The sequence below is a fragment of the Lagenorhynchus albirostris genome, chromosome 2, assembly GCF_949774975.1.
Source record: "Lagenorhynchus albirostris chromosome 2, mLagAlb1.1, whole genome shotgun sequence".
NCBI lineage: Eukaryota > Metazoa > Chordata > Mammalia > Artiodactyla > Delphinidae > Lagenorhynchus > Lagenorhynchus albirostris.
In genome coordinates this window covers 149743611-149761607 of record NC_083096.1, presented here as the reverse complement: position 1 = coordinate 149761607, position 17997 = coordinate 149743611, and the positions used below count along the sequence as shown (strand labels likewise).

Below are 17997 nucleotides of genomic sequence, written 5' to 3'. Positions count from 1 at the left end.
AAAGGCACCCATTCCTTTCCCAGACAACCCCCTGCCAACGAGCGCTGCCACCTCAACCCCTCTGCCTTCCCTGGGATCACTTCCTCCCTCCACTCCATCACTTCCTCCCATGCCGTCTGCCCCAAGAACATCTTTCCTCTCTCCCTCGACAGTGGTCCATTTCCCTAAGACTCTCTTCCTGTGGATTCCATCACATTTCCCTGAGTTTTCTTGTCCACCTGTAGCCACTCCTCCTTTCCACGTGGGACCCTCTTCGTCTTCTGCCCCTTTAAGCTTGGGTTCTGTCCTGGGCCTCTTCTCCTTGCCCTGTACACACTCCCTGGGGGAAATCTCATCCACTCCAGAGCCCACGGCTTCTCTTCTAGGGCTCCTTGTTTCAAAGAACCCAGGATCTGCTGCAGCCAGAAACCTGGCATTACCCAGACCCCTCCCTATCCCTGTGCCCACACACAATCTCTCATCCAATGACCACTCTACCTCCTAACAAGCTCCTTGATCCATCAACTTCCCTCCACCAGCACCACCAGCCCCAAGGTCCTGGCCACCTCAACAAACTCACTTCCCAGCCTCTGGTCCTGGCCCCCACTCAGCAGTGAGGGACTCTCAGAAGCACGAGTCTAACATCACACCCCTGTTTAGTCCCCTGAGGACCCTCCCAGCCTCATCTCTTCACACTTGCCCTTTCTTTTGTCCTCTGTTCTGGCCACACTCACCTATTCCCAGTCCTCTGCCTGCCCTCAAGGATCTTAGTCTAATGGAGAAGCCAAACCAGCCTTACCCAGTAAGTAGAATTCAGAAGCAGCTGAAACTACTTAAGGAATAAGGCAATGCCAGAGGACCAGGCTTGTTGGTTGAGGGGAGGCCTCAAGCTCAGAACTACATCTTTCCTCCAACTCCTCTCCCATTCCAGGGCCACCACACACCTGGGGCACAGCACAGACGTGGGTCAGTGGAGGGAGGCTGAGAGGAGGGGGCCCCAGCTGGCCCTTCTCCCAGGTGACTGCCATTCCTCCTCAGTGCAGGGCTTCCAGCTGGTGGCTGGGGGGTCTATACTGATGCCTCCCTGCTTTGGGAGGTCTGGGCTGAGGAGGGCAGGGTCAGGCCAGCGGCCAAAGCTGTGAAAGGGGCTTCCCAGAGGCTCTCTCCAATAACCACAGCCTCTACATACAACTCTTGGTGCATCCTGAGATGAAGCAAGGAAACCGCAGTCCTGAATCTCTCTTCCAAGAGGCCCTTCTACTCTGGAAACGTGAGGAGCCATGGTCAGCCCTAAGACAGAAACTCACCTGGTCAGAAAAGGAGAAAGCCCCAGGAGTCCACACTATGCCCAGCACACCCGGCCCAGGTTCCTGCTGCCCAGAGTGGCAGCACTAGCCAACAGAGACTTGAGGTCTGGGCTGACTCCGCAGCTGGGAGCACATCTGGGATGGGCTGTCCACTGTGGGGCTTGGGGAGGAAGGAGGGGGAGCAGGTCAGGGGGCTGAAGGGGACAGACCAGGCCACAGAGCTGGCTGCAAAGGGTGGATAATCCTGCCCAAGTCCCCATGGGCCCAGCGTCTTCCTCACAGGCTATTCTTGGTGCCATTCCCAGGCCTTCCTGGGCTGACTGGTGGTCAGCCTCCACTGCAGCCCGGAGATGAGGGCAGCCAAAGCTGGGAGAGCCCCGCAGAGCGGCCCCAGCGCACTGGGCGTCCGCACACCTGCAGTACTCACCCTTTTGTGGTAGATGGCGCTGTATTTGGCCAGGTTCTTGTCCGTGCAGCCACCCCAGCCCAAGAGAATCACCAAAGGCTGTCGAGTCCCCGCCTCCTTCCCGCCTTGGTTGGGGCTGTTCTCTGAAACACAAGCAGGATGAGACTGTCATCCCTGGAGCTAGGGTTCGGGGTGGGGGTGACTGGCCAATCCAGAGCCAGCGCTACTCGGGCTGCTGGCAGGGCAGCGCCAGGTGCCAGGCCCAGGCATCCTGCCGGTCCCTGTGCCTCAGGTTCCCAGGGGGCTCCTTCCTCTGTCCTTCACTTCAACTGGCTTTTAGGCTTCTCAGGAGGCACTGCAGGGTAACTGGAAAAACCCACCCGAGGGCCCCTTTCTTTAGTGACTCAAAGACATAGCCCAGGTGAGAAAAGTGAATAAATACTTCTACCATGCAATTTCACCTTCTAATCCAGGGATCTACAAACTACAAACCATGGGCCAAATTCGACCCATGATCTGTTTTCATATGACCTTCGAACTAAAACTAAAAATGTTTTTTACATTTTAAAATGTTTTTGTTTAAAAATCAAAAGAAGATTTTGTGATGTGAAAATCATATGAAATTTAAATTTCAGTGTCCACAAATAAAGTTTTATTGAAACACAGCCCAGCTCATTCATTTACATAATGTCTACGGCTGCTTTCAAGCTAAACAGCAGAGTGGAGTAGCTGCAACAGAGACCACGCAGTTCACAAAACCTAAGATACCGCCCTTTACAGAAAAAGTTTGCCAGTTGCTGTCCTAATTCCATGAGCAGACGGAAGAAGAGGTCTTTAAAAGGAGAAATGGGAGACTTCCCTGGTGGCGCAGTGGTTAAGAATCTGCCTGCCAATGCAGGGGACACGGGTTCGAGCCCTGATCCGGGAAGATCCCACATGCCACGAAGCAACTAAGTCCGTGCGCCACAACTACTGAAGCCCGCATGCATAGAGCCCGTGCTCTGCAACAAGAGAAGCCACCGCAATGAGAAGCCCGCACACCACAACAGAGTAGCCCCCATTCGCCGCAACTAGAGAAAGCCCGCGCACAGCAACAAAGACCCAATGCAGCCAAAAATAAATAAATAAAATAATTATTAAAAAAAAAAAAGGAGAAATAGATAGGGCAGTATAAGCAGGGAAGTGAAGCAGACAGACTCTGGCGGCCACTACCAAACCACCCACCCTGTCCTGACAGAGAAGAATAACAGCCAGTATTTACTGAGGTTTAACCCTCACAACAACAATACGAATAATATTATTACAGATGAGGAAACTGAGGCACAGAGTGGTTAAGTTATTTGCCTAAGGTCACACAGAAGTGTAGAGCTGGGAATCTGGTCCCTGCTCCCCATCCTAGCTAAGTCACTTGAGACCTCCTGTGCCACCAGCCCCGTCCACAACTAGAAGCTCATCTCCTTCGGTGATGTGCCAAGGCACAAGCCACCTGCCTCCTCCATGGCTGCTTCTGAAGGCCTCCCTGCAAGCTTGTCGGTCAGACCTCATCTCATTTCCCCTGCCAAGTGAGTACCCATCCTCCTTGGGGCGACTTCTGTGCACGGACTGTCTGTTGCTAGTTATCTGCCCTTCTGAAAGGACCAGGGTGTACCCTTCCAAGGATCAAGCCACTTGGCTATGCTCAGCTGCCACCCTAAGATTTATGGATGCTGGTTGTGACCTGGCGACAGTAAATTTCAAGGCTAGTTAAGCGGATGGTAAATATAAATCACTAACCTTTGGACAAAAGGAAGACAACAATTTCCTGTGGAAATTAATGTGATTGAAAAGTTCAGTGTTCCTGCTCTCCAGCAGTGGCAGCTCCGGCCTTTGGAGATTGACTGCCTGCACCCATGGGGATGCCAGACTGAGTTGCAACTCAGCCTGGACCAGGAGCTCCCAGCACCTCAGTCCCTTGCTGACCCCTGCCAGCCGTCCCAGGCTCCCCTGACACCGGCCTCAGCCTCTGATAAGAGAGATGGTCCCACAGCTCTAACCAGGCCACTCTAAATATTCTCACCACCTTTCTTGGCCTGATGGCCTCCTGTCCTTGGCCAGGGCAGCTCTTCGCCTGCACTGGCCTTTCTGGTGGAGAGGCTCTATCTGGGCCTCACTGGGGCCCTGGCCCAACCTTGCTGGCAATGACTACCCGTAAAGCTCAGGCTGCAGCAGCCTCATGCGTGGTAATCGACAGCTACAGTTTGGATCTGCCTTTGACCCTCTGAGGTCCAGCAGCTGGATTTCTGAGACTTGCCCTCGGGAGGCTCCCTAACCTCTGTGCAGCTGTCTGAGCATGGGCTCCCCTCCCCCAGCCTATGGGGCTCCCCTCCAGGTACCACCATGAAGACACCAGCAAAGGGTTTGGGGGTTTATCTCAAAAAGAGAGAAGGCAGCCAGGGGCGGTCACATCCCCTGGTGGCCGCCCTTACCAGCAGTGGTGGGGCATTCCCAGTCCGGGAAGGTTCAGACACTTCTGCCGGGCCTCTGAGCTGCCCCTCACCCCACAGCAGGGCTCTATAACTCCACTTTGCTCCACTGCAGGTTTTGCCGGCACCCTTGGCTTCACCAACTCAGGCAGAAATGACTCTTCACCAGACACACAACTCCACGGAGAAACTCAGAATACGGACACCCTGGACACACTGCCTCTTCCCAGAGCCCAAGCTTTCCATAACATTCCTAAAAGGAGGGAATTTGTCCTTCTACTCCAGCCAGGCATTTGAGGCCACCCCCTGAACCACAAGGTGCTCCTCCTACCCACAGGCATCTCCCACGCCCCGACACAGTCTCTTCCCAGGGCCCCCTCTCCATGCCCATTCCTAACTCAGAGACTTTGTCATGACCTCCTCCCACTGGAGCCACGCTGCCCACTCTGATTCTAGACATGGAGCACTATAAACCAGAAAAGCCCAAGATGCTCCGGGAACATGGCTGAGAGAGTGATCGTGACCGGGAAAGGCCTCCCACAGGAAGACTCGCTTGCTGTGCTGGCCTTGACGGACCGTAGGAGCATGCCAGGTGGAGAAAGGGCATGAGCAGGGGCAGGGGACGATGGAGATGTTACAGTTGCTCTGGGGCACGGCAAGCAGTCCTAGGAGGCTAGAAGCCTGGAAGAGGGAGCAGAAGTGGGCAGGAGAGTTGCCAAGAGTGGGACTGGGGCCCGATCCTGAAAGTCCCCCAAGCCATGCTTAGGAGTCAGGATTTTATCCGGAGCAGTGGAGGGCGAATGAAGATTCTGGAACTGGGGGAGTGGCATGATCCAGTGTGTATTGATTAATGACTTGCACAATTACTCGTATAATGTCCGTCTCCCCTCAGCCAGTAGGCTCTGTGAAGGCAGGACCTGGGTTTGTTGCATTCAGCGCCAGATTCCCCGTGCCCAGCACTGTAGCTGGCCTGTCTAGGCACTCAGCAGAAACATGCTGAATGAATGAACACGTGGCTGCAAACTGAAAGACAGATCCAAGGAGAAAGAGCTGGCATTCTTCTTGTTACCTATTGCCCTTTCCAGAGTAATAAAAGTAAGAGCTATGGCTATTGTTATTTATTGCCACCTCCGGGTCATGATTCCTCCATTCTCTGTAAAAGCCCCTGCTCCTTTTATGCTCCTTCCACTGGTCATTCCCCTATCCCCCTCCCACTGCTGACATCTCCTGGCCTCTGGCCACTGCCCCTCAGGCACTGAAGACTCCGGCACTAGCTCTGTCTCCCACTTCTACACCAGGACTTACCACAGCCCTGCACAGGCAATCAAACCCACCTTGGTCCTAAACCATCACAAACCTCTCTGAATTCCACATCTCCTTTAGCTCCTACCTCCCCCTCTTTGCCATCACCAAGAAAAACAATAATGATAACAACAAAAAGAGAATTGTGTCAGGAACTATTCGAAGCACTTTTTATATCAACTCATTTAATCCTCACAACAATCGTACGAACAAGGTACTGTTATTATTCTCATTTTACTGATTAAAAACTAAGCCACAGAGATAGTATATAATTGTTCGAGGTTACACAACTAATAAGCAGTGAAGCTGGAATCCAAACCCAGGTGGTCTGACCCAGAGACTAGCTCATCACCACTACCCCAGGGGGCCCCCTGGGTAAAAAAAACAAGTCTTAACCAAATCTCTTTCCACTCAGCTCCAAACCCGTACACATGGCTGCCTCTGTATATCAACAGATCCAACACCAACCTCTTCCACCTGCTCCTCCTCAGGGACTGGCCATCGCAGTCAGAACCTCAACATACGCTGCCTCATTTGGTCCCTTGACCACCCTAGGAGTTAGCTACTATTGCTATCCCCGTTTTACAGATAGGAAAACTAAAACACAGAGAGGGTAAGTCTTTTTCCCCCAAAACACACAGCCAGGAAGTGGCACAGCCAGCATGCATCTCTGGACCACCATGCCACACTACCCCCCGCCTCCAGGACCTTGCACATGCTCCTCACTCCCCAGCCCTGGAGGCTGATGCTCCATGTTATGCTTTGCTAATGCCCATGCCACCTGCTGAGTCAGCTCACTGTTGACATCCAAGAAGCCCCCCTTGATGCCCTCCCCAGCCCCTTCATCACTAGACTGGGTTAGATGCCCCTCCTCTGTATTGTCACAGCACCACCATCACCATGCCACTGTACTTATCCACTGCACTGAAAGGGCCCGTTAAGAACAGGTCGTGTTACTACTGTAACACGCAAGGCAAGAGTTGGCAAATGCCTGAACCAGAGCACTGGGGGACAGGTAGGAAGGGGGAAGGAAATGATAGGGAGAAGAGAATCACAACAATTTTGGAACATGTATTAAAAGCCTCAAAAAACATGCACTCTTTGACTTAGTAATTCTACTTTTATGAAAGAAAAATGTTTAATCATACGGAAATAGTCTGTAATACATTAAACATACATTAAACATATGGAAATAGTCTGTAATACATTAAACATACAACATACATAATGTAAACATACATTATGTCTACAGATCATAGACATAAATGTAAGACCTAAAACTATAAAACTCTTAGAAGAAAATGTAAGAGTAAATCTTTGTGACCTTGGATTAGGGAATGGTTTCTTAGACATGACTAAAAGTACAAGGAATAAAAGAAAAAATAGACTTCATCAGAATTGAAAACTTTTGAACATCTAAGGACACCATCAAAAAGTGAAGAAACCGGACTTCCCTGGTAGCGCAGTGATTAAGACTCCACCTGCCAATGCAGGGGACACAGGTTTCGAGCCCTGGTACGGGAAGATCCCACGTGCTGCGGAGCAACTAAGCCCGCGCGCCACAATTACTAAGCCTGCTCTCTAGAGCCCGCGTGCCACAACTACTGAAGCCCACGAACCTAGAGCCCATGCTCCGCAACAAGAGAAGCCACCGCAATGAGAAGCCCATGCACCCCAATGAAGAGTAGCCTCCGCTCACCACAACTAGAGGAAGTCCACATGCAGCAACGAAGACCCAATGCAGCCAAAATAAATAAATAAATTTATTTTTTTTAAATGAAGAAACCCACGGAATGGGAGATAATTTTTGCAAATCATATATCTGATAAGGGGTTTGTATCCAGGATACATAAAAAAACTCTCACAATTCAAAAATAAAAAGACAAATAACCCAACTTTAAAATGGGCAAAGGATTTGAAGACATTTCTCCAAATAAGATGTACAAATGCCCAATAAGAACATGAAAAGGTGCTCAACATCACAGTCATTAGGGAAATGAAAATCAAAACCACGAGACAGCACATTATACCCACTAGGATGGCTATAATAAAAAGTCAGATAATACCAAGTGTTGATGAGGATATGGAGCATTCAGAACCCTCATACACTGCTGGTGAGAAAGCAAAGAAGGTGCATCTACTTTAGAAAGCAGTTTGGCAGTTCCTCAAAAAAAATTAAACATTGAGTTTCCATATGACCCAGCACTTCCACTCCTAGGTATATACCCAAGAGAACTGAAAACATATGTCCACACAAAAACCTGTACACAAATGTTCACTGCAGCATTATTCACGATAGCCAAAAAGTAGAAACAATCCAAATGCCTATCACCTGTAAATGGATGAAAAAAATGTGGTATATCCATTCAATGGAATATTATTTGGTCATAAAAAGGAATGAAGCACTGCTACAACATGGATGAACCTTGAAAACATATGTTAAGTTAAGGAAGTCAAACACAAAGACCGTATATTGCATGATTCCATTTATATGAAATGTCCAGAATAGGCAAATCCACACAGTAGAAAGTAGATTAGTGGCTGCCAGGAGCTGGAGGGAGGGGGAAATGGGGAGAGACTGCTAATGGTTCAGGGCTTCTTTTGGAGGTGATGAAAATGCTCTGAAATTAGACAGTGGTGACAGTTGCACAGTTTTGTAAATATACTAAAAACCAATGAATTGTACATTTTAAAAGGGTGAATTTTATGGTACGTGAATTGTATCTCAATAATGTTATTATTTTAAGAATTAACAGTAACACATTAAGCGAAAAAGGAAGCTGCAAAGAAGTAAGTACAACAGAATACCTATATACATACATACACACATACCTACACATACTTATGTATAGAAAAAATACATCAAATATTAATAGCAATTATTTCTGGGATCAGAGGCAATTTCTTTTTCATGATTTTTTTTTCTACTCACTTTCTAAAATCCCTATGTATCACTTTTGCAATGAGAGTTAAAATATTATTTTTTTTAAAAGGGTGGGGGGAGGTGTCCTGCAGAGTCAACAGCACTTGAGAAGTCAAAGAGATCATGGATACCCAGAAGCCCCTTGGCGAGGCAGAAGTATTCTTTTCAACCCTGGCACTTCTTGAGTACCCCACAAAACAATTTAATCCCACGGGCTCTCTGTCCTCTGGACTTTTCTCAACAAACAACACTGACACCAATAATACAAGAATTACAGATACATACTATATTGTACAACAGTTCAAGTCATAAAACTAAAGCATAAATTGGATTGTGTATATCCCAGGGGCATATGGGGAAGACAAAGGAAAGGGCTGACAAGATAAGACTCTATGGGGCTTCCCTGGTGGCGCAGTGGTTGAGAGTCCGCCTGCCGATGCAGGGGACACGGGTTCGTGCCCCGGTCCGGGAAGATCCCACATGCCGCGGAGCGGCTGGGCCCGTGAGCCATGGCCGCTGAGCCTGCGCGTCCGGAGCCTGTGCCCCGCAGCGGGAGAGGCCACAACAGTGAGAGGCCCAGATAAGACTCTATGGAACAATATGTGCTTTTCTTCTGCAAGCCAGAACGAAAATACAAAGAACCTGTTTTCTTCTTAAAATACAAGGAATAAAAGGATCCTCAATTTCCTCTACTCCCAAGAAATACTTTCTAGAGTCTCACAGTTCCTATATTTAAACAAAATTACTTCATTTTAAATTTACTTTTTTTTTTTTTGGAGTAACAGCATAGGAGAGCAGCATGGTATCTAGGAGTGCATACTGTATAAAACCATACCTGGGTTCAAGTCTCTGGTTCTGCCACCAATAACTATGAAACAGACCTTGAGCTAGTTCTCTAAGCTTCAATTTCCTTATCTGTGAAATGGGGATAATAATACATAGGACTGAATAAGACAGTGACTACTGAGGGCTTAGCATGTTACCCTGGCACAAAGAAAGAGTTCAATGAATTGAAGTTATTATTACATCATGAGGAATGCATGCTCACTGTAGAAAAAGCAGAAAATGAATATCTCATAAAATTGGAACCATACTGCTTTTGTAATCTGCTTTCTTCAATTTAGCAATATATTGTGAACATCTCTCCCTGTCGGTTTATATATCTCTACCCCATTCTTTTTAGTGGCTGCAGAGCAGCTATAGAATATTTCATAATTTATGGTGACCAAGCTCCCATTATTGGACATGATGTTGTTTCCAATCTTTTGCTGTTATAAAAATACTTTAATGGACACCTCTTTCTTCCTGCATGTCCTTAACTGTTTCCTAGAAATGGAACTGTATTCAGGCAGTACTTCCTGATGGCAACTGAAATCTGCATGCACAGGCTTTGGAGTGAGGCTACCAAGTTGGAATCTGGGATAACTTGGGGCAAGATACTTCACCTCCCCTGAGCTTCTGTTCCTCACCTGTAAGACGGGATAAGAGTACTCCCTACTTCACAAGGTGGTCGTGAGAAGTAATAAAATCATAAGAGAGGTTCCTGGCACGCGTGGCATGTGAGCCAGGCATGGTCAACAATGTAAGTGCAACAGAAACCACAGAGACCTCAGGCAAAGGAGGCCAGCAAAGGGTCCTTCACGTCTGGAGCTCAGATCCAGGGCCTAGCACGGTGCCTGGTATAAAGCAGACAAATTAGGAAGGGTTTTTATTAATGTATGAAAGAAAACATACCGTGATTAAAAAAATAAACAAAACTCCACTGTTTAAAAAAGAAAAGCACCTACAGGGTCCCCACAGACAAGAAGAGGGTCTAGTCCCAACCCTTCGCCCGGGCCTTTGAGGCCTCTCTGGTATGACAGCTCTTGAGATTTTCTCTCCGGCTCCTGAAAGCACCCGGCGGCCTGCCGCCAGGGCCCTGCTCTCTCGGGCCACTCTCAGTCCCCCCAGTGCCCCTAGTTTTGCACTTCCTGCTGCTCCCCATCTACCTGTCAGCCCTCCCGCAGCTCCAGGTCCAGCTTGGGCCACTCTACTCCAGGAAGGCAGCTGACCCCTGGGGCCCACCATGGTTGTTTGGACTGTGGTCCACCCCAGACTGTTTCCCCGATGCCAGGGAGCACTTCCTGGGGGTCAAGACAAGGTCTACATTTCTTTGACCCCGGCAGGCGCTCAGCAGAAGAGCAGACTGACAATTAAGCCTGGGCCTACAATAAACCTATCACTTCCCTTCTCTGTGACCCCCCCCACCGAAGGCTTTCTTTGTACTCTAAGAGTGAGCCCCTTGTCCCAGCCTCATTAATTCTGTGAATCAATTATTTCTAAAAAATGTTTACTGAACATGAAAGCAACAGGGTGCCTTTAAGAAGGCCTGCTGGCCTGCCAGTGAGCCGCAGAGGGGCCCCAGGGCAGGGCTTGGCTGACCATTCTCTGGCTGGGAGGAGGGGCAGCACAGCCCTGGCCTGGGATGGCAGAGCAACTTGGGCGGGGCCCAAGTGCTGCCTAAACGACTCCCTTCAGCTCATTTGGCACTTCATCCTTGCCAGGCTCTGGCAACACTGAGCAAAACCTCCAGCAACACGACAGGGATCCCTGCTGTGGGAGCCCTGAGAACAGAACCTTCCCCAAGGAAATGAGATGAGAATACCCGACTCTCACTTAGGAGGGTGAGGGGATCACTGGTCAAAGAGGAGTGGGTGGGATGGCGGGAAATGCTAGGTCAAGGGATCAGCTTCAGCAAAGGACCAGGCAGACGACCCTCATTTGGCCCAGACAGCCACGGATACTTGCTGGTGGGAATCCCAGCAGAAGGACCCTGGGCTCTGAACGACCCCAGATCTGTAGCTGCCTTCCAGCTAACTGATGTGCCAGCAGAAGCTGCTCGCCTCTCTATCAACTCACAGCAGTGCTGGGCTCTGTGGCTCTGATGCTCAATTATGGGGGAAAAGCAATTCCAGAAACCAAATATGACTGTCCTACACACTTCTCCACCATTAAACAGTAATTGCAAAAGAGAGACAATCTCTGGACCCCCAAAGATTGTCTGTGAAGCCCTGTCAGCCTGGAGGGGAGCTCTCTGCAGACAGGAAGAAAACAGATTCAGGGGATCACAGTGCTGTCACTTCCTTCTGAGAGGGCCATACCGCCTTGAGGTCAGCTCTGGGCTATGCACTTTGAGAGGGAAAGGAATGAGAAACCAAAGCCAGTGCAGAGGAGCAATCAGAAGGAGGAGGCTATTAGAACCACACCAGAGGAGGAACAACTGAAGGCCCTGGAGGTATTTCTCTTGGAGAAGAGAGATGAGCTTGAAAAGAGAGGAAGAGAGACTACCTTGCTCTGTGTTGCACCCACCACGACCTCCTAGCCCTGCGGTTACCACGTCTTTGTGAAACCCCCTGCTTCTAAGCCCTCAGCCCTCCCCAGAACCACAGCTCCTTGAAGGAGTCTGTGTGTGAGTCACTTCTGAGGCACCAGCAACTAACCCATCGCCAGGACACAGCAAATGCTGAACTGAAAGCAGAAATGACAGGAAGGCCTATTGTGGCTCAAGAAAGGGAAGTGCTTTCTAACAATCCCAGTTGCCTCCAACAGGCCAGGATATTTGGGAGGAAGCATCCTGTCAGGGAAGGGTCTGGTGGCAACAGCATGCTCTCATGCCACGAGAAGGATGCAGGACAAAGTGGCCCCCTGATATCTCCTCCAATTCTAGGACCCAGCCCCCTGAAGCAGGGAGGGGAACCACAAGGGGAGGAAATATACCAACGGAGCACCTGCTCCATGCCAGGCACACACATCCAGTCACTACCTTGTTAACCCTCACAACAGGGAACCTGAGGCTCAGAGAGGTTCAATAACTTGCCAAAGCCATAGAACAGCAGGAGGTAGAACTGAAATGCAAGCCAAGACCGCCAGGTTGCCCACGTGGGATGAAGGAGAACTTCTGCCCTCCTGGCCATGCAGAAGGCAGCCCCAGCTCTTTGCAGCTGAAGGTTCTCCAAGGGCAATATTACTAACTGGCTTTATCTCCCACTGATGCCAAAACTTTTCAAAAGCATTTTTACATCTATAAGCCTAAGAGCCCTCGGCCGACAGAGGGCTCTAGGGAAATACAGCTGGTCTGGAGCCATCTGTTCTGGGGGAGCCTAGGGGTTGCACTCCCCTCCGAGACCCCACCCAAGGAACACAAGATGCAATAGGAGGGGTCTGGGAAGGCTCTCCTGAAAGAGGTAACATCTGAGCGAAGCCTTAAATAATGAACTAGGGAAGCGAGGGGGCAGTGTGGGGCAGCAGAGGGAAAGGGCATTCCAGACAGAAGAAATGGAGGGAGCACAGGCAGAGAAGCAAGAAGTGTGTGGAGAATCACAAGCAGTCTGGGGTTGCTAGAACATAAAACTCAAGTTGAACAGTGGAAGGACACAGTGATCAAAGAGGTAAGCAGGGTCTGCTAAATTATGGAGGACTTTGAATACCATGCTAAGGAATCTGGATTTGATTTATCCTGAGGGCAATAAGGAGCCACTGAAGGGTTTTATGTAGAACAGTGATAAGATCAAAGCTTTGCACTGGGAAGATGGTTGTGGTAGCAATAGAAGAGGCTGAGCTGCAGCTGGAGGTGTGAAGACGATGTGGAGTAACGCAGGCAAGACATGCAGCTTAGGCTGGGGTGCATGTCAAGGCTCCTCTACCATGATTCCCAATCAGGGCCAAACTTTCCATTCTCTGGGCCCCCAATCTGACTCACACTGACAGGGACCCAGACCTGTTCTACAGGCTACTAATTTTGTGGAGCCTCCCACACATCTTTCTGTAATGATATGACTAGAGAGGAAAACAAAGCTAATCATTAAGCTCACTCTGTGCCAAGCATTATGCTGGGTCCTTTAGACAAATAATCTCAGTTGTGCAACCAACAACCCTAGGAGGGAGGTTACTATTGGTACCCCAGCTGTGCAGATGAGGAAACCGAAGTTCAGAGCTGGAAGCGTGCCAAAGGTCATCCAGCTACTAAAGGGAGGAGTCAGGATTTGAGCAGACTTCTATTTCATGGCAGAGACGGCTCTGTAACCACTGCCAAGGAGAGTGCAGAGGAGGGAGGGATGAAGGCTCTGTGTCCTGGGCTTTTGCATGGACCCCGAGGAAAACAGTGGATGAAATATAATGGGTGGGACCCCTAACCACAACTGCCGAAGAAAGGCTAGCAGTGGGAAGCCCGACCCCAAACAAAAGAATCAGGAGGGCCTTCAGCTACCAGGAGAGAAGCGAAGGTACGGACCTGGGAACTCCGACTAAAGAGACAGAAAGAAGGGCCCCAACCTACGGGGTTAGGGGTCGGGTAGACGCCGCGAAGGGGCGGGGCTCGGACACCAAGAGCACTCTGGGGGAGGGGCTTACTAGGGGGCGGGGCTCTCTGGACCCGACCAAGTCTAGGACCTGCGGTGAGGGGGACCCCCCCGTGAGGGGGTGGGCCGCTAGAGGACAAGGCCGCAAGAGGGGCGGGGCCACAGCTGCGCTTGAGACCCACAGACTCCTTAGGTCACCTCCCCACGACTGGACCCAACCCTCATTCCATACCCCGGCTCCGGCAGGGCTGATCCGGGATCTCGATGGTGTAGTCCAGCTGGGCCGAGGCCATGATGAAGGCGCCGGCCCTCAGCTCGGGCCTCCGGCCGGAACTCTCGCTCACGTTCCCGCACCTCACCCGGGGGCCTCCTGGGCACCGCCCAATCACCACCCACCTCCCTCGACGCTACCCAATCCCTGAGCCGCGCTCTGTGACCTCCCGCCTTAGCAACCACCGAGTCTCTCTCGGGGCCTCACGCAGCACCCTGCTAGCTCGGCCCTAGCAACCATGCCCCGCCCCGCTCTATCCCTGGCCCTCAGCCATTGGCTGACTCGCTTGATCTGGGTCAGGTATTGGCCAGCCAAGACGCCGGTCAGGAAGAGTCCCCACCCTCCTGTGTAGATAAGAGGGTCTGCGGGAGAGTTGCTGTGTTCTGGGGTCGGGGAGGGTTTTCCTTCCTAAATCGTGTCTTATCGTACCGGGTGGACAGCAGTGCCCTTTGACTTACATCACTTAGCTATCTCTACTACCCTCTACCAGCCGCAGCTCCGAGGGCTGGAGGTAGAAAACCGTACAAAACGACCACAGGAATGCGTGCCAGCCCATCCTCCACCCAGCTGGTCGAGGAATATTCTGACTGGTGAGATGGGGAGGATGCAAAGGAGGTGCTATTTTCTAGCGAATACTTTAGAGAATACCCTGTTCGTGCGGGACATAAAGGGGCTAGGGGGTACAGTTTTCTTAAATTTATCAACGCGCTTAAAAAATATTTACTGAGCACCTGTTACATAGGTGGACTCTAGTGAGGATTAAGTTTTTGGCTCTGACTTCCGTAAGTCTTAAAAGGAGAGGGAAAGAAATCATGCATGAGCCAACTGTAATACTGTGCAAGGGGTAAGTACTACAAGAAGAGTAGGCCCTAAGGATTTTAGGAGCTCAGAATTAGAAGGGGCATTTATGGCAGTGCTGATGGCTCTTGAGCTGGGTTTTGAAAGACTTGTGGAGACGTGAGACCTTACAGGGCTCAAAGAGAGGAAAGTGAGGGCTTCCCTGGTGGCGCAGTGGTTAGGAATCCGCCTGCTAATGCAAGGGACACGGGTTCGAGCCCTGGTCGGGGGAGATGCCACATGCCACAGAGCAACAAAGCCCATGAGCCACAACTACTGAGCCTGCACTCTAGAGCTTGTGAGCCACAACTACTGAAGCCTGCGTGCCTAGAGCCTGTGCTCCACAACAAGAGAAGCCACCCAATGAGAAGCCCACTCACTGCAATGAAGAGTAACCCCCGCTCGCCACAGCTAGAGAAAGCCCACGTGCAGCAACAAAGGCCCAACGCAGGCAAAAATAAATAAGTAAATTTATAAAAGGAGAGGAAAGTGAGGGGTCGGTGCCAGGAATTATGAGCATTTCCTGGCCAGAGGAGAGACTAATGGGAGAGCAACCTTGGAGGAACAGATAGGCCCAGATTCTGGAGGGTCTTTGATACCACGCTCAGCTCTGAACTTATGAGTAGATCTTACTGATGGAAAAAATTTCCAATGCAGTTGACACCAATGAGCACAAGAGCTTAGACTTTATCCTAAGGACAATGGGGAGGCTGCAGGGCTTTAAGTGGAAGAGTAACAATCAGATATGTGTTTTAGAAAGATCAATGAAGAGAATGGATTGGGGACTGGGAGAAGGAGGGAGACCAGTTTTGGAAGTTGTTTTAGTAATGGGGAAGGATTATGGTGGCCTGAAACATGGAGAGGTAACAGGATTGAAGAAAAGGGGATGGATTCCTTAGACACTTAGGAGTTTAAAAGAACTGGACTTGGTGACTGGTTGGACATGGGGTGAGTAGGAAAAATGAAGAATGACTTCTAAATTCCTGCTTTGGGCAAACAGAAAGGAGAGTTCTTAGGAGAGGGTCAGTTCTGGGCATGGTGAGTTTGAGGTGCCAGTGGACATCCAAGTGGAGGTGTCCAAGAGGCAGCTGAGTATGCCTGACTGGAGTTTGCAAGATAAGTCTAAACTGGAAATTAAGATGTGCAGTCTGTTGTGCCTTATATGGCAGCCACATGAGTGGATTGATTTGTTGGGCTTGCCCAGGGAGTATGTGTAGAGTAAGAAGAGAAGAGGGCCTAGGACAGAGCCCTGAGAAGCACCTACATTTGAGGTTCTGCAAAAGTAATTGAGATGAAGTGTCCACAGTGATTAATTAATCAGTAGTAGAACATGGTTTCCCAGAAACCAGGGGAGGAAAGTGTTGAAGGCTGATGACTAATCAAGTAAAATAAGTTCTAAAAAAAATCCACTGGCTTTAGAAACAAGGAAGTGGTTGTAAAGGCAGTTTCAGTGGCGTGGTGGGACTGAGGTCGAATTACAGTGAGTTGAGAAGTGGGTGGGAAGGTGAGGAAGTGACGACTACACTTTTAAGAAGTTTGGCTCTTTCAGAGGCAAAAAGAGAGAAGAAAATAGCTGGAAGGAGAGGCAGGTTTTTATTCAGATGGGAGAAATGCTGTTGGCATGGATACAGCAAAGAGAAAAAGATAGTATTATAGGGAAAAAGAGATAACAGAGAGTGGCGCCCCCAGAAAAAGAATAAGGTAGGGCAACAGTCCTCAACCTTTTTGGCATCAGGGACCGGTTTGGTGGAAGACAATTTTTCCACGGATGGGGCAGAGGAGGGGATGGTTCAGGCGGTAACGCGAGCAGTGGGGAGCGATGTTGCCCGCTGCTCACCTCCTGCTGTGCGGCCCGGTTCCTAACAGGCCATGGACTGCTACCGGTCCGCGGCCTGGGGGTTGGGGACTCCTGAGTAGGGGATCCAAAACATTAGTGGAGAAGTTCACTTAGAGGGACATTTGCACTGTGACAGAAAGGAGGCATGTGAGATGAGTACATTAGTAGATTTGGTGGCAGGAACCTGAGAGAATTCTTGTATGGTGGTTCCTACTTTTTCTGTGGAATAGGGACATGGTATCAGCCAGGGAGAAAGGGATTGGAGATGATTTACAAGATTTGAGACCAGCAGAGAAGGATTGAAATAGCTGCAGTGGAGAATGGGAGCAAGATGACCGAGGTAGCATACAGCTTTCCGGGCAGTTAGAGCCCTATTGAGGTTGGTGACCGTTATTTTGTAGCAGCAGCAGTCTGCATGGTTGTGTGCTATGTATTTTTCCCCCAACAATATTCAGCCATCTACTGGTGGCTGCAGAGAGGTGAATTGAGTTGATCCAGGTTTGAATTTTATCAGGTGGATGAAATGGAAGGACAAAGGACAAGGAAGTTGAGGATCCTGGCAAAAGAGTGGTTGAGTTGGTGGATCTTAGACCTAAACTGCATAAGGGAGAGTAAAAGTGTTATGGGCTGGAGGTCCCAATGAAGTCAGAGAACCCATATCTTGGAAACAGTTGAATGAGAGAGTTATGATGAGAAAGTGGAGTAATGAAGTTTGAGTAGTTTCAAGTGATGACAGGGTCCAGGGTATGACCATGGTAGCAGGTGGCCAAAGTGGAATACAGAAGACAGCCAAGATGTTGACATGGCCATTGAAATCCCCCCAGATGATGGCAGGACCTGAGGAAGGAAAAGGGAAGAGGATGCTTGTGAGCCAGGTACCAGTAAAGCAGGTTGTTCTGGAGTCTGTAGATGACAGCAAGAGGAGGGGCAAAGGTCAATACAGCTGAATGGCATGACCCTAAAGTAGCAAGGGTTTTTACAAAGAGCAGGTAGAATAGGAACTGAATTGGACTTTGGTGGGGAGACATCAGCCCCTCTCCCAGTCCTGAGATCCCTTGGGTTTAAGAGTATAAGCAGCTTCCTCCAGGGTTGACTATGCAGAAGTGGCGCCCTGAGGAAGAGCCAGCTTCCAGGGCAGGCTGGAGGTGGGCAGAGCGAGTGTGGAGCTGCTAAGTGTGGAGGAGACTTTGCTGATCAGAAACAAAAGTTTTCCAGGGAAGAGTAAGAAGGTTGGGAAGGGAAGGAAGGACAGGAAATCAGGTCAAGGAAGATGAAGCATAGAGCAATGAAGGGGTGAGGAGAACGTGGGCAGAGAGACTCTGGTTGACCTAGAGAGT

The 17997-nt window shown here is 49.8% G+C and overlaps 2 protein-coding genes across 7 annotated transcripts in view; one reads left to right on the top strand and one right to left on the bottom strand.

Annotated features, from left to right (window-relative positions):
• Nucleotides 1-14083, bottom strand: part of TMEM53 (transmembrane protein 53) — a 447568-nt gene extending 433485 nt beyond the window's left edge. For 3 of the 6 annotated variants that reach the window (XM_060140250.1, XM_060140251.1, XM_060140253.1), the window contains exon 1: nt 1714-1835. Coding sequence is in view for 2 of the 6 variants with exons in the window: in XM_060140247.1 (XP_059996230.1) it covers nt 1714-1835; nt 13948-14008 (183 nt within the window). In the remaining 4 variants the exon portion in view is untranslated. Of the gene's footprint in view, nt 1-1286; nt 1447-1713; nt 1837-13947 lie in introns of those variants that run through there. The other 3 variants (XM_060140247.1, XM_060140249.1, XM_060140252.1) reach the window with 2 other exon arrangements.
• The window catches only part of ARMH1 (armadillo like helical domain containing 1), an 85719-nt gene continuing 81311 nt past the window's right edge, over nt 13590-17997 (top strand). The window contains exon 1 of the mRNA XM_060141941.1: nt 13590-13640. The gene's annotated coding sequence lies outside the window, so the exon portion shown is untranslated. The remainder of the gene's footprint in view (nt 13641-17997) is intronic.